At 47.0% G+C, this 15,814-nt stretch overlaps 1 protein-coding gene across 4 annotated transcripts in view; it reads right to left on the reverse strand.

Moving 5' to 3' along the window:
* The window catches only part of TENM4 (teneurin transmembrane protein 4), a gene marked incomplete at both ends in the record, with an annotated part of 342,954 nt that overhangs the window by 76,810 nt on the left and 250,330 nt on the right, over positions 1-15,814 (reverse strand). For all 4 annotated transcript variants that reach the window (XM_080912630.1, XM_080912629.1, XM_080912628.1 and 1 more), the window contains 2 exons: positions 3,001-3,217; positions 13,554-13,700. In XM_080912630.1, the coding sequence (XP_080768756.1) occupies positions 3,001-3,217; positions 13,554-13,700 (364 nt within the window). The remainder of the gene's footprint in view (positions 1-3,000; positions 3,218-13,553; positions 13,701-15,814) is intronic.

Genomic DNA, 15,814 nt, shown 5'->3' on the forward strand with positions numbered 1-15,814 from the left:
GATCTAACCCTGCTGGAACCTGAATCCTCAGTATAAAACCAAGTGAAATATATAATGCATCCATTTGCCCGCTCCTTTCCTTCATACTTTCTTCTTCCTCACTTTTTCTTTCCTCTCTCCTTTTATTTCTTCATTCCTTAGCCAGTTTATGCTCACACACACTCCTTGAGCAGCCCCCCCAAATGCTCTAGTGAGTGCGACGCAAAGCTTTCCTGGAGCACACAGGTTGGGGGTGGCAGACCCTGGCAGGATTCCATTCATTAAGTCCTTCATTAGACCCATGTCCACAGGGGTAACAGAGCCAAGAGCTGAAGTGGCGCTTGGCTTTGCGTGTTCCCCTCATTCTCTATTAGAGAAACAGTGCGGAGAACCCAGTGAAGATCCCACAGTATCTCACAGAGCTTAAGCAACAGGCCCAGCACGGAACCACGAAGACACCCGGGAGACATGTTTCTGCTGGCACAGAGCAGGCTGGCATCAATAAGGTACTCCCTAAACAGAACAGCTACAGGCAACTGACAAGCCGTAGACCTAAGCGGATGCCATATGGGTCGGTCATGAAAGGCTGAGCACGTAAGGTTTTCCTTGGTAAGGATATTACCTATATCTGCAGGTGATTAAAAGAATCCATGCCAGCGAAGGGCTACATGCATACACACAAGATTTCACAGTTGAAGCAGCGGCTTCCTGCTTAGGAACAAGAGCGACACTGCTGGAAAAAAAAATTACTTTTGCCTCTTACTCTTGCTGTTTCTAACTCTAGCATGTGAGAGAGTCATCCCATCCGTTTTGGGGTGTGTTGAAGAGTGTGCCCTCTAATGTAGCCATGGATTTTTGTGTGTGTGGAGGGGTGGGGAGTGGTCAGAAGTTAGGTTGGGTGTCTTCTTCTACAGCTCTCTGCCTTATTTTTCCAGACAGGGTCTCTTTGTCATTGGACCTGGAGTTTGCCATTTCAGCTAGACTGGACGGCCAGCAAGTTCTGGGTCCCTGCTTGTCTCTTCCCTCAGAATGACTCTGTATCCTGCTGTGTGATTCTGTGGTTTGATGTGGGTTCTGGTGTGAGTGAGTATGTGTGAGAGAGTGTGTGTGTGAGTGTGTGTGTGTATGAGTGTGTGCATGTGTGAGTGTGCATGAGAACGTGTGTGTGAGTGACTGTGTGAGTGTGTGTGGGTGTGAGAGAAAGTGTGTGTCTGCAAGTGTGTGTGTGTGTGTGTGAGTGTGTGTGTGAGAGTGTGTGTATGAGTAACTATGTATGCATGTGTGAGTGTGTGTGTGAGTGTGTGTGGGTGTGAGAGAGAGTGTATGTCTGCAAGTGTGTGTGTGTGTGTGTGTGTGTGAGTGTGTGTATGAGTAACTATGTATGCATGTGTGAGTGTGTGTGTGAGTGTGTGTGGGTGTGAGAGAGAGTGTATGTCTGCAAGTGTGTGTGTGTGTGTGTGTGTGTGTGTGTGTGAGTGTGTGTTGGGGGGTCAGAACTCAGGCCCTTATGCTTCTGCAGCAAACACTTTACAGAATAACCATCTCACCAGCACTAACTCCCACATCTCTAAAGAGGTGGCCTCTTCCTGCTGCTATATGTCTAGCCCTCTCTCTGGGTACAGAGTGCTTCTTTCCTTTAGTTTCCCCATGTCCTTGTGCCCCCTGCTAGGGCTGCTAGGGTAGCATGGGTGGTCTCTGAGGTTAGCTATGAGGCTGTATTCAGGCTCCATCACACACAGAGGGGAGGCCTTGGTGTTCCCATCTATACTTGGGACCATAGGAACTACCTTATGGGACCACAGTCTTTTGGCCTCCTGGAGCCAGCGCTGTGTGGTACGTGGTTCCCCTTCTGCCTGGTGTAGATGCCTCTCAAATCAAGAGCTTCAGGATGACTCAACAGGCCGCAGACGCTGCCTGGGTGCCTCACTACCTTACCCTGCTCAAGAACAAGCCATTACTTTCTCCTGGCTCTGCTTTTAGATCCTCATCCTGGTGTCAGATAGCAGCTCCATCCACCCAGGTATCTTCCGTCTCCATCCTCACACCCATCTCCACCCAAGCCCTGCTGATTCCTCATTCCCATGGTCTCATCACTTCCCATCTCCCCTCAGAGACCCCTGGGCACAGAAGTCCTGAACACGGAGGCACACGAGGGTGACTTCCAGATTCACCGTGCTGATCCATGGTGAAGACACGCACACACACGCATCACTGTATTCAAAGACATTCCAGAGAAATTATTATAAATATTTCTTTCTGGCCACTGTGTTGGTTCAGTGCCCTGACCTGGGGAGCAGGGAACACAGATTCCCTCCAAGCCTCATATTTTTTTGTGAACCCCTAACTCTTTCCTCTGAGCCTCCCCTCTTTCATTTGTCTACTTAACTGTTTCTTGTCTTTAAAACTTATTTCTCCTGCCCGGGGGACCTCCTCTGTGCCACTTAGGACCCTTGCCACATATTTTGGCCAGGAACATTATAGCCATATTCTCTTTCTAGCCCAACAGACAGTAAGTAACCACTCAGCAGTGTCTTCTGTCATCTCAGCCCTGGACCTGGCTCGGAGTGCGTCTCAGTGTGAAAATGTCCAATGCACGACACACTGTGAAAGAAAACAATTCGTGGACACGTGTCCTGGGGTGCAGCAATGGTCCCAGCCTCCAGGTTAGTAAGGCCTTTCATTGGTTCTGAGGGCAAACAGTGTCAAAGCCCGTCAGCCCATGTGGAGACCACAGGATCATAAGGAGCTGACTGCAAAGTGGGTATTGATCCATGATTCCCCTCGGACCTTTGGTTTGTTACTCTCCCATCTGTCACCCAGTGGGAGCAGCGCAGCCTTGCTCATAGTAATTCGGAAGGCCTCAGACAGCAGTTTTGTCAGTGTGGGGACCAGTGGCCGTGCCTCTTTGCTTCTCTTGCAAAGAACCTCCGAGACCCACCCACCTTCTCAGTCTCCTCAGATCCAGAACAGACTCAGTCTCCCTCCAGGAGCAGCCCCCAGAGCTGAGCCCCGTGAACTTACCCTCCGTCAAAGGGGTTCTCCCCAGGGATGATGTGGGTGCTGTCCCTGCCCACGAGGAACTTGATTCGGTCGTAGAAGGAGTGCAGGTTCTGCTGGGATACAGGTGCCTGTGTCTCTTGGATGATGTCCAGAGGGTCAGGGGAGCCTAGGCACAGCGGGTTGACATGGCAGAGGGGCTGGAGGCAGCAGTCGGGGTCCATGCAGTCTACCAAGCCATCTGGAGGGGCGACAGAGCATGACCTTTATACAACTATGTTCACTCAGCCATGTTTGCCTCTTCCTCTCACTGGCCAACTTTAAATGCAGACATAAGCCTAGGCATTTTCTGAGCACAAAGGGAGATCCAGGGATGTCAGATCCTGCCCCAGCCATTCGGTCTAATAGGCGATACAGATAGGTATGCATAACAGTATGCACATTCTTTCTTCTTCTGAAGAGATAGCAAAGAGAGATTATGGGAAAGCTTGGAGGAGAAGTGCATGGACATCAAAGATGCTAAGCTGAAGTGCTGGAGTTCAGGGAGCAGCAACGGATGAGGATGCTGTGTTGGCTGGGGCAGCTGTACTGGGCCATGTAGTCTGTGCTAGTGAGCTGGAATTTTACCCTCAGACTACAGGTACCTCTAAAGTCTGGAGAATCAAGGTGACTCACAGGCCAGACAGGAAGAATGGCGGTGCTGAGGCTGCATTATAAAACTCAAAGCAGCTTGTGTTAGAGCCGTCTGTAATGGAGGATGGGCAGTAGATGGTTTTGAGAGACACTTAGTAGGTAAAACTCAAGACCTGACTCTGGAGTGATGAGGAAGCAGGGATGCTAAGAGCCCTGTAACTGTAGGAGCTTCCTCAGCTGCGGGATCAGGCGACCCGAACCAGCCCTTAACCCTTCAAAGTTCAACCCTGCTTTCTGTGAGTTGTCATTTGTATGGTGTGTTCTTTACCACATGGATGGATCTCCTCAGGATCCTCAACTATTCCAGCTCATCCAACTATCCACAGCAGCAACAACAATCCAAACAAACCAACAAGAAAGTGAAACAGGATCAGCAGCCATACTCATCAAATGATGTGAGGGTAGGATCATTAGGCCTGGAGACCAAAGCTCACGTCTCAGCGCTGTCTGTGACACTGGCTCCAGACGACTTGCCAAGTTTAACCTGAGTACCACTGTCCTCACCAACAGCATTGACGTAATGCTGGCACACCCACCTCACTTCTGTTTCCAGGACTTAGAGTGTGCAATTCGCATCCACAGATCATGGCGTATATATTGGCCAGCCTCAGGTCCTCACCTTCTCCTGGGCTGGGTCACCTTTGGTCTACCCTTCTATGATGTGTTCACTGGGGGGATGAACAATGCTTAGGGGAACGTATTTAGTCAAAGGCCAAGCTTCTTGGCTGACCCCAATCCCAGCACCTCCTTAAGTATATTAGGGACAATGATCCCTGACAATATTCCCCTGTCTTTTTCTCTCACTTCTGCATAGTACCCAACAGAGTGTGGCCTCACAGCAGGCAGCACAGGGGCAGAGTCTGAACTGCAGAGATTGACCACTGGGGACCAAATGTCAGCTGTGAATCATCCCACTGTGTGACCTTGGGCAAGTCGTTTAAACAATCTGCTCTCAGCTTCTTATATCTTTCTTCCTTTGAAAAAGTACTGCATATTCTTGTGTGTGTGTGTGTGTGTGTGTGTGTGTGTGTGTGTGTGTGTGTAAGCTTGTACCATGATGTGCATGTAGAGCTAAGGTGACAGTCCATGGGAGTTCTCTCCTTCCACCCTGTGAGTCCCAAGCATCGAGCTTGTTAGGGTTGGTGACACGTCCCTTCACCCATGGAGCACCTTCAGTTGTCCAGCTTCCTGCGCTTCTTATGCACATGATAAAAGCGTCATGTAAGTTTCCATTCTACAGTCGCCTGCACAGCACTAGATCCGCAGATCTAACACGGTATGGGGTACACAGTGGGTGCTTAATAAAGGTAGTTTCCCTTTCTGACCCTGAGTATTACCTGGAAGAACCACCCTGTGTCCCTCACCTCAGTATTATTTTGGGTAGCTTGTCTTCTGGTTTGCACATAGCACTGCCCAGCAAAGCCCCCATCCTTTCCTGTCAGGTCTCACCCCACACTTCCCTGCTGCCCCGTCAGACATTGCTTAAACACATAAGTACAGCACAGGCACAGGGCTATTTGCATTCTGCTATTGGTGATAGCATGGCAGCTTCAGCTGCTGCACCCATAACTCTGCAGAGATGCCCCATTATTTAATCCCAGCAAGCGGGGACGTTGACCATGAACTCAGCCAGCACAATGGAAGGGCCGTGTAAAGTCATGGCTAATTTGAAATTTTATTAGCTCGTGCCTGCTCTTGTTTACCACCAAAGTAGTCCCTGGAAGCCAGTCTTAACCTTTTTAACAAACACTGCCTCGTGGTACCTGACTGTTTCCTGCCTCCACATACCTGAGAGGGACTATTTCCTGTTGGGGATGTCTACTCTCTATTCTTGGAGAAAGCGAATCAGAAATCATGAGGGTGGTTCTTAGCGACAACTGTATTAGTTGATGAAGTTGACAAATGACAGTAATGTCAGGCTGGGTATTGTGCTAAATACTTTATGATGAGCAATGATGGCCTTGGCTACTACCCATTCTGAGAGGTGGCCAGTGGTAAAGTTGACTTAGTGACGGTCACAGAGGTATTCTGTAAAGAAGCGGAGGAGGGATTTGAACTCAGTTCTTTCTGATGTATAGAATGGTCTTTGAGTCATCCCGGCAGGAACTGTTTTTAAGAGGATGGTGGGGTCACAGAATGCCCTAACGTGATGCTCAGTGGCAGAATGCATGGTGCCTAAGGTGACTTCTCTCCAGCCCCATGGCCATACTCCATCTACCTGTGAGTTGTGTGACCCTGTACGAGTTGTTTAATGTCTCAAGACCTCAAGCTATGCATAGTGACAGACAAAGAAAGCAGCTTCATTCTTTAGACTCATGAATCTGCTCCCATTGCCAGGTACGAAGCTTCCTTTTGGGTATCTAAGGACAATGAAATAGATTGTCTAGAAAAGCTGTAGACGGACAATCTGTGTCCAGCCTGGGATACAGCATGCTCGCTCTATAGTGAGCCTTGTGTCATACCTTAGGCATTTTAGGATTGAGCCTTGCATGGGTTCTGGAAAAATCTCCTATAAACTGGGAATGTTCCTTTATTTCTCTTTAGCCCTTTCTTCAGGATACTCATAAAAGCTCAAGGGGTCACCTCCTATTTCATGCCTTTCATTTCTGTCTTTTTATTTGTGTCCCGTTCTGATATGTTTCCTCAGACTTCTAGTCTACTTCACTCATTTTTCCTTCATTTGTGTCTGGTCTGCTGTTTAATCTGTCCCTTGGGTCATTAATTTAAATGACCATACTTTGAGATTTGCAGATGGTCTCTTTGGGACTTTTCAAACTCTACACCCCCCCCCCCCTTTTTCCTTTTTTCCAATGGTAGATTGTTCCATCCTTGTGGTTTTTACTATATCGGTTTATCTCTGTAGTCATATAAGAGCTTATTTATGGTATACTTTCTGTCGGATGAAGTTCCTGGGAGTGTTCCATCCTCTTGTATATCATAATTATTAAACCCAGCCTGTGGTCAGCCACTTCCTGCCCTTACTGGGGATTTTACGTGGATGATTAACCTTCTCCAGGACAATTTCTGGTGACTTCTGCCTGTCATACTAGAGTGCCACTCAGCCAGGACTGCTTCTTGGGCGAGTTTCTTAGCTTGGCACTAGCACTCTGGTGTGCAAGATTAGATCAGCACCTCTGTGGTGTAAGCACTGTCTCTCCAGATGAGTCTTCTGTTCCCTGGCTCTAAGACTGAGAAATGCCTCTGTGCCACACCCCTTGCTCCAGCAGGCACATGCTTTAGAGTGAGCCTCTTGCTCTTCGGTTTTCTGTGTGGTGTCAACAGTGGTGCCCTACTGAACATACACTGTCACACGAGTGTGTCATAGCTTCTGTGCCTGCTGCCCTTTTGAATTTATTTTCATTTTATTTTTGAGCTTCAGGGCTCCCCTGTCCCCCATTTTCTCCTTTGCTGAGTTTTAAAAGGAAATTGCTGTATCTTGTGGTCAACGGGGTGCTATGATGATCTACTTGGGTATTTTGCTGGAAATAAATGTCCCAACAAAAACTCTGAACTTTTACCTACACCTGTTAAATGAATCAGTATAAAACCCACTTCACAGAGATGCCATGAAATCAGCAGTAGGGGGGTGAGAAGCTCCTACCTAGGGACCCAGCCAAGGATGATTACTAGTGGCTTCTGACAGGTACTTCCCGTTAGCGAGCATCCTGGTATCCTGGCAACCAGATGCTATTTGATGAAGCCCTGATCTCTTCTTCTACACACATTCCAGGCAGGATTCTGGGTACAGGGTGACCTCAGAGGACTGAGATGGATAAAACCAGGCTATGGTGACACATTAAAGTTAAGGTACTAGAGTTCTCAAGGGCCTTTCATACTAGTGTTGCTGAAAAGGAGAAATCACATAAGCCACATTCTTACCAGAGACTTTGGGACTGTGGAACATGCACTGTGTGCATGGTGGGTTAGTGACTAATGTAAGGCCAGAAATTCTGCTTGCCTTACAGTTGTACCCGGTTATGCTGATGCCTCCTCCTTGTATGGCAAATATTTGCTGAGCAGTAAATGTAGGCAGCTCATCCACTGTCATATTTAAACAGGACACATATTTTAAAATGAATGGCGCCCACAAGCTTCACTTACAAAGCTGCATAATATAAGACCAACCTTTAGGCAAAACCTTTGTTTTTAAAAGTAGCATATGGCAGCCTGTAGGATTGTATATGCCTCGTGCGTATGTGTATATATGTGTATATATGTATATATATGTGTGTGTGTGTGTCTGTGTATGTTTATTTCTGTGTGTACATATTTGTGTGTATGTATGCATGTATGTATGTGTACATTTGTATATGCAAGTGCTCTTCCACTATTGAATTTTCTTAGGCAGAGAAGATAAATTTTAGAAGATATGTATGACAAGAAGTCATGCTTTGGGACAGAAGTGTTAATCCTGGGAAAGAAACAATCAGCCTATAACTTTGGAGACTCTGTGGTTTGAACGGTTTTATATTGTCTGAGTACTTCATGACTTGCTGTGTGAGGCTCCCAAATCTAACAGATCAGCTTGGCCAGGGCCATGGAGGGTAGCAGCTGTGGCCATACAGGAAGAGCTCATCGCTCTCACTGGGAAGAAGGGAAGCCCAGGGGAGGGCGAAGATCCCCAAGGGTAGAGACCCACCCCAGCCCACATTGGGATATGTGCTGGAAGAGAGGGAATGCTTAAAAGCAGATGAGGATTGTTGAGGATAAGCAGCTTTTCGGTGGCTGTTTGTAGGTTTCCTTAAACTGGTGGCTGCAGGCCAGGGGAAAACCCATCCATCTTTCTGCCACCTGCTGTTATGTGCAGTCCAGCCACAGAACTGTCTCACAGGATCTGTGAGCAGCCCTGGGGGAGACCCTTGGGAAGCAGGGAAGAATGTGCTTCCCCTTTCTGTACATATCCCAGAGAAGTTTTTGTCATTTGCTATAATGAATTCTGTGCCTTCTTTCAAAAGGGCTTGTGAAATCTTTATCTGCTCTTTGGAACACAAGATTTTTTAAAGGTCAATTTCTTTCTTGTCTCTTATCATGAGAAACGTGGTTTAGAGATAGTCTGGAGAATGACCAGATTGTAGGGCTTTGTGTGAACACTCCGTCCTCACACTGAGAGATGGTGTGTATGGGGGAGAAGGAAGGACAAAGAGCTTTGTTCTCACTTTTCTTGAAATTTCTCCTGGGCTGCATCTGTCAATTTGGGCATCGCCACCCATGATGGTCTTTCAAGGTGCCAAGAGCCTCAGAAGAGATTATTATTACTGAAGATGCTTAGAGAAGCTTTATCAAAAAGGATCTGGCTGTTTAAATTCCAGTGGAGTCTTTATTCTGGCATCTTCTTTACAGACTTTATAGCTTCTAACTAGTTGAGCTCCCCTGCTGTTCCAGTGTGTGAGGCTTCATATCTTACTGCCTTTCTCCCAGACTCCGTGTCCTTGTATGTAAATGTTCCTGCCTACAAGTGTGTTGGGGGAAGCAGTGAAACAATGCAGATGTAGACTTTTCTATTCTGCAAACATGTAATTGCTTAGAATGCATTTCTCTCTCAATAGCAGGTCTCACCGGTAGCCCACGCTAGCCTTGAACTTATCACCTTCTTGCTCCAGTCTGCCAACTGTTGATGTGAATCACCATTCCCAGCTCGGAAGAAAGATTTTAGTAAAGAAAAAAAAATAGTCTAAATTCACCAATAATGAAAAAAAAAATGGTACCTTTATGTGAATGGCGTGCACAACCTCAATGAAAAGTAGCTATGGATAAATATATATTTTTATGATAAACTCGATGCCCTGTGATCTTGGGCAGCAAGGGTCAGGAAGACAGCTGACACAAATGACAAGTTGAGTCACCTGAGGTCACACAGTCAGTAAGAGGAGCCCTGGATCTTAATTCTGGGGCGTGGGATTTTCATCCTTGTGTTACGTTGCCTAATCATAGGTAGTTCTTACCCTGCAAGGGAGGATCATTCTCACAGCTGACAGTCACTCTGCATGGAGGGCTTACTGAGGAGGCATGTGATAATGTTTTATGCAGAGATTTGCACACGGTAAAAGACAAAGATGGCGGTCATCATCAGCAACTGAGACCCACAGGGAAGCTGGCACTAAGATAGTGGCAAGGTTCCAGTGCTAGCCCCTCTGGGTCCTCTCAGCACCCAGGTGTGGGGTGAGATCTGAGGCATCTGAGAAGCACTGAACAACCCCACAGAGGCTCAGGAGACCAGCTGCTTCCTAGTCACGTTCAAGATGCTTTCTGCTCTTCAATTCAGAGAACAACCAACCATACGTGAAGACAAAACAAACCGATAAAACTACTCCCAATCCAACTGTATGGGTAACTTTTTTTTTTTTTTTTTGTCTCACAGATTAAAAACACTGGAACAGCATTCTTAACAAACCTTGGAATTCAAGTTGAATTTGGAAAAAGATTGCTTTAAGCCTAGAAAGTTGGGGGTGGAGGAGGAAATGGGAGTTCTCAGGTAGCTTGGAGTGCCTTGGCGGTTAACAAAGGAGCCGGGTCTGGGGTCTGGGTATAGTGAAAGGCTCTAATGCAGCAAGGCCAGGCCTCAGGGGTGCTAGCAGATCATTCTAGCCAGTGGTATGATCTGGGTGGAATAACAGCTAAGCTCTTGTGTTCTTCTCCCAGGGAGACGGCGAGGGACATCAATACCTCGTTCCTTGCAATGCCACCCCATGAATCCACCACTGAGCTACAAGCTGTCAAATGATATTGGAGTTCTCCTGTGCTCTACAAGCCTCTGTGACATTCTTTTTTTTTTCAAATCCTCTTTGGTTCTGGGTAAACAATCCACACATTTTAGGAGGAAAAGAAGTCTATCTGGGAAGAAGCACTCTAGATGTACAAGGCTACGTGCAATAGCTCAGCTCCAGCCTGGGATCCTAGTCTGGGCCAAGCTATTGGCTTTCTTATGACTACAATGAAATAAGTAAGGTCTCACATCTGGGTTCCCAACTCCTTGTCTATGCCATGCAGGGAGGAGGATGGAGGAAGGAGGGGAAGTTTCCTTTAGTCTGGATTCAACACTAAGCTCTGCTAATTTCTCCTTCAAGCCTCTGGGTCATCTCAAGCACTCAGAAGGCCTTTCTTCTCTACCCTGAACTATTATCTGGCATCATGCTATGGCCCCTGCCTCGGCCGACATGAAGGTGACTATTTCATTTTGCTTCCATTAGACTTATTCATTTGGATAATAGTTTCTTCCAACCTAATTGTCTCTTTTTTGGGTAAGACCAAGAGAGAAAAAGGCCAGTCTGGTTCTGTGGTTTATTTTATCTATGATACCTTACAAAGTAGGGATGCTCTGGACCTTCCGGACTCTCCCAGCAGATAGAAAACCCACTGAACTTATAAACTTAGAGGCTTCCCATGTAAGGTAAGATCTCTCTTCACGGTTGAGAATCAAATGCCAAAGATGTATCCTCCTGAGATGGCTGTATCTCCAGCCGTGATGACACATGGGGGGGGGGGGTTCTTCCTGGCATTGCATCTAAGTTTCCTTTCAGGAATTTGACAATATCAGCTGAAGCCTGGATAGTCTTCTGTGACAACAGGAGTTCACAGTATCTCGGTTACCTCCTGCTTCCTCTCTTTCTAGACTACACACTTTGCAAGGGCAGACAGAGACAGTTAGACTTATATCTGAAACCCTAGGAGCCAGGGCCCGATGCAGTGTAGATGTTCGGTGAACATTTGTGGAGCAAATGAACACACTCACAGCACAGCTTTGTATGGCTTTGCTACGAAGTTCGTACAAACTCATTTTGCTCTATCATATGCTTGAAAAACTGCGCATGCTCTCCTGCAATTGGGGATTTTCTGGTTGTTCTTTTTTTTGCTTTCTGCTGGCTCATTTCTCAGAGCAGTTGAAGGTTCCATTTCCCTAGGATTGAGATCATTTCCTGTAACACTGGGGCTTGGGCTACTGTAGGTCCAGGCTCTCTGGGAAAACTGTGGCTTTACAATGCTGGCTGTCTCTGAAGCATGGCAACCAGGGTGCAGAGTCTGGTGCTCTGTTTTATAGAGAGGAACGAGGAAACCCTGGGCTGTAGCCTTCTTTCGCATGTGTGCACATGGGGGACTATGTGTTTTCTCAACATCACAAAAATGTTTAGTTCCGTAGCTGCCCAGATGTTCCACAGCTGTTTGAAAGCTTGGCCAAGACTGTGGACTCTGGGGAAGGGAGTGACTTCCTTGTGGGGCTTCTCTCCTCTTCCTTTCCCCCCCATGAATGTTACTGTTATCATGGGCCTTGCAGCCATACAGACAAGACACAGTGGGATGCTGGGGGTATCATACAGACAAGGGAGGCTGACCTCTTTCCCACAGAGCCTGATTGCTCCTCCTTACCTGGAGACAAGGATGCTCCCTGACCTTACTTTCTTTCCCTTCCCCTTTTCTGTGAGATCTCTAGAGAACAAAACACCCCTTCTCTCTATAAAACGCCTTCCTGCCACACTATCCTCTTCCATAGAAAACCTTTCCTACTCCCACAACAAACACATAACCCTGCAACAGCACTTAGCATAATCCATTAACACTCAACCTTGGGCCTTTCTCCTTCCCGTGAGCTTCTAAACCTGGTGTAAGACACAGAGACTCGTCATATCTGGGCAGATGAAAGATGCCAAGTTTCAGCTTGATTTAGGGACATGCCAACACTGTGGGGTTTCAGGAGGACATACCCTTCTGCTTAGAGATCAGGGCCCAGCCACAAGGGCACCTTGTTCATGATTATTCTTATAATCCTAGTCTGGGGTCTGCCTTTTGGGTTTGGACAGTAGACAGAATGGCTGTAGGGTAGCTCAGATAAATATCAGTGCTGTAAAGCTGCTGTCCTGGGATTCTAGAGCCAAATGACTACACATTACACACGTGGCCTTTTGACCCTTATGGAGTTTGAGACTGTAGGAACACTCTAGGTTGAAAATTTCCAGAAAGTAGGATGCTGAGTTTTTAGTTTACCAGTTTCTAACACTGTGCACTGCATTAGAAAGTCTCTGGACTTAAATAAAAAAGAACTGCTTCAATGTGTCAGCTGCCAGCATTAGAAAAGTCTTTTTGTTTTCATATGTCGTTTTCATTTTTCCAGGAGCTTCCTGAAGTTGATAGAACCAGAGTCTTCTGGGTGGGAACGTGGAGTTTATTATGGTTGCCTTTACCCAAGTTTACACAGTAGAAAAATAAAAGCTAATTTTATGCCTGATATAAAGACTTGAATAACCTTCATGCACAAACTACCTCATTGGGAAGAGTAAGGCTCAGAGACACCTAGTACCTTGCCCATGGGGAGTTACAGCCACTGTTGGAATTAACATGAGTTTCACCCTGAATTAGCAAATATTCCATAAGACTAATCCCACTTCCCTTGGGCTGCCCAACACTTGAAAAACAATGCAAAGCAAAGGCAGGGTTTATTATAAACCTACAGGGAAGAGAGAGTATGGAGGAAAAGTGTCCCTCAGTGTCTTGAGAAGGGTCACCTCCATAATCAAAAGAGAGACCTTGATCAAAGTAAGTGAACCTTCTCCTCTAGAGGAGCAACCTCCACAGTGTCTGGGATACAGAGGAGGGCTGCTTATTCAAACTCCGGCCAGGTAACCCATCTGGCCACCAATGAGTTAACTGGATGCTTCTCCATGCCTTCTCTCCATTGCCAATAGATGTCAATCACCTTCATTTATTTTAATGACTCAAAATCCAGCACCTAGCAAAAGCACCCATTCTTTAGGCCGCCCATGCAGTTTCCTTTCCCCCAAGGTCCTCTCTCTCTCTGGATGTGGACATTGGTGCCCTGTCAACCCAGCAATGTCCACCCCTTTTTGTCTCCTGTCCCTGGAACTGCCCAGGGTCCTCAGGTGCCAGAGCCCTACCTCCATCATTGTCTTTGCTGTCTCCACAGGCTGTTTCCATCGATGTGTCGCAGCCAGCTCCTCGCCAGCCCAGCTGGCAGACACAGTGCCACCCATTCAGGTCCAGGGTACATCTGCCATTCCCATTGCACAAGCCAGGACAGCCCTCTGCAAGACAAAGCAGAGAGTCAAGGACCAGTGCCCAAGAGTAACAGTAACCTCTGCACTCACGCTGGACCCGCTTGTCTGTATGATGCTTTCAAATCTACCAGTCTCAGCAACCTGGGTGGCAGGTACCGTGAAGAGCCTTCACAGGACAGAGAAGGCAGCAGAGACTCGGAGAAATAAGGAGACTGACTTACTGAGGGTGTTGTCTGAAGTAGCCGAGGTAGGTCTAGAGCCTCCATCAGCTCCCACAACACCTTTCCCATTTTACAAGTGACCAGCATTTTGGAGCTGTAGTTAGTGGATCAAGCCTGCCAGAATCTGACCAGGGATGTCATCCATCCATCCTCGATACTGGCTCATTCTCCTGTGCTTGGTCACCTTGTTTCTTGGCTCAAACTCAGAGATTCTCCAGCCTCTTGAGGGCCGGGAATAAAGGTGAGTGTACTATCACACTTGGGCTAGAGTTATAAATTTTCTTTCTTTCACTTTTTTTTTCCAGCTCTTATAACTAGGTCAACAACTTTAGTGGACCCCAGGATTTTAACTTACTTGGTCTTAATTTCTTCTTCTAATTTCTGCTTTGAGAGAAGGGGCTTGGGCCTTCTCATTACCGTTGTAGTCAAATACTACACATTTCTATACTACACACTGAAAGGGGCTCTGCATGAGAGGAGCTCAGGGGCTGTCACAACACTGGCAAACTTCTGCTGGCCTCACGTACAAAGACAGGTCCAGACAGGCTGCCCTGTTTGCAGACGGCTACCCACCTGTTACTGGGCTAGCTACGGGCACAGAGATGAACGATACTTAGTTGCTATATTTTTGAGGAGATGGGGGAACTAGGCACAGCTATGACCATTTGAGAAGATACAGATGGCGGGAAGAACAGGGCAATAGCTGGACCACATTGCTTCTGCTCTGACCCATGGTCAGGTGGTGACATTTTAGTACTGGTCAAGTAGACTGGCCCTGCAGAGGTTGTGTTAAAAAGGTAAAGGACAGAAGGTCAAAGGCAGAAACCTGAGTTTGACCATGGATCTAGGGAATAAAGAAAAAAAAAAAAACCTGATTCTTAAAACTCGTCCTCTGACCCCCACACCTGTGTGTCATGGTGTGTACAAGTCCTACGTGCTTTGGTATACCTCTCCCTCCCTCCTTCCCTCCCTCCCTCCCTCCCTCTCTCCCTCTCCCTCTCCCTCTCCTTCTCCCCGCCCTTCCAAAAAAGGGAAGGCATTTGCGTTTAAGAAAATGTTCCATTTCACAGCTTACTTCAGCTTCTATTTTTTTCATTCAACACCCCCCCCCACCTCCTATCCCAAATCCAAAGCGTTTCAGCTTGTGAGCATTAAGGAGTTTGCTATGATCACAGGGTCATGCCACTGTGGTGCCAAAGCAGGTACATGCTCGTGAGTCACGAGCATAATGTGTTCTAATAAACACACAACACTTGCTGATGAGGCGGACTTGGTCCGTGGGCTACATGACTCTGGTAGATGCCTCAAGACGTTGATGACAATGATAACTGGCATGTAAGTTAGACATTCCTAGTTTCAATTCCTGGTCACACTGAGTACTGATAACTAAAGAGAATTACTTGTTTGATTTTTGTAGAGCATTTTCCATCTTGGCCTTGGAACCTCATTCCTCCTCCCACCCCCTATTGCTATTATAGTCTGTCTCTCCCTTGGCACGCCTCTCGGGCTCCTTCAAATTCCTCTGGCTGCTTACTATATATACTGTATGCTGCTCAGAGGTGCCCAGGGGAGGGGAGTACTTAATATGGGACCCCAGGGACACTTTATCCACAGTCACTTTTTTCAGATGAACCTCCTTCCACTCTGAGGACCTTTGCCATCTCTGTGGTTTCAGAGGGGCCTCGGAGTAGAATAAAGTTCACTCTTACTTTACATCCTGTTTCTGGCGTCCATCATACCCCCATTAGCCAGCAGGAGAAAGCCTCCTCCAGGGTGACTTGCTGACTTTCTTAAAGCAATACGCCCATCCTTCTTTCCCTTGGCAGAAGCTCATTAATTCCACAAACCCTGAAACTCATCAATAATTCAGAATGCCTGAGCGACATTAACAATCCCCCGTGGAAGGACTCACACCAGGCA

Source organism: Micromys minutus (genome assembly GCF_963924665.1).
Source record: "Micromys minutus genome assembly, chromosome: 2".
Taxonomy (NCBI): Eukaryota; Metazoa; Chordata; class Mammalia; order Rodentia; family Muridae; genus Micromys; species Micromys minutus.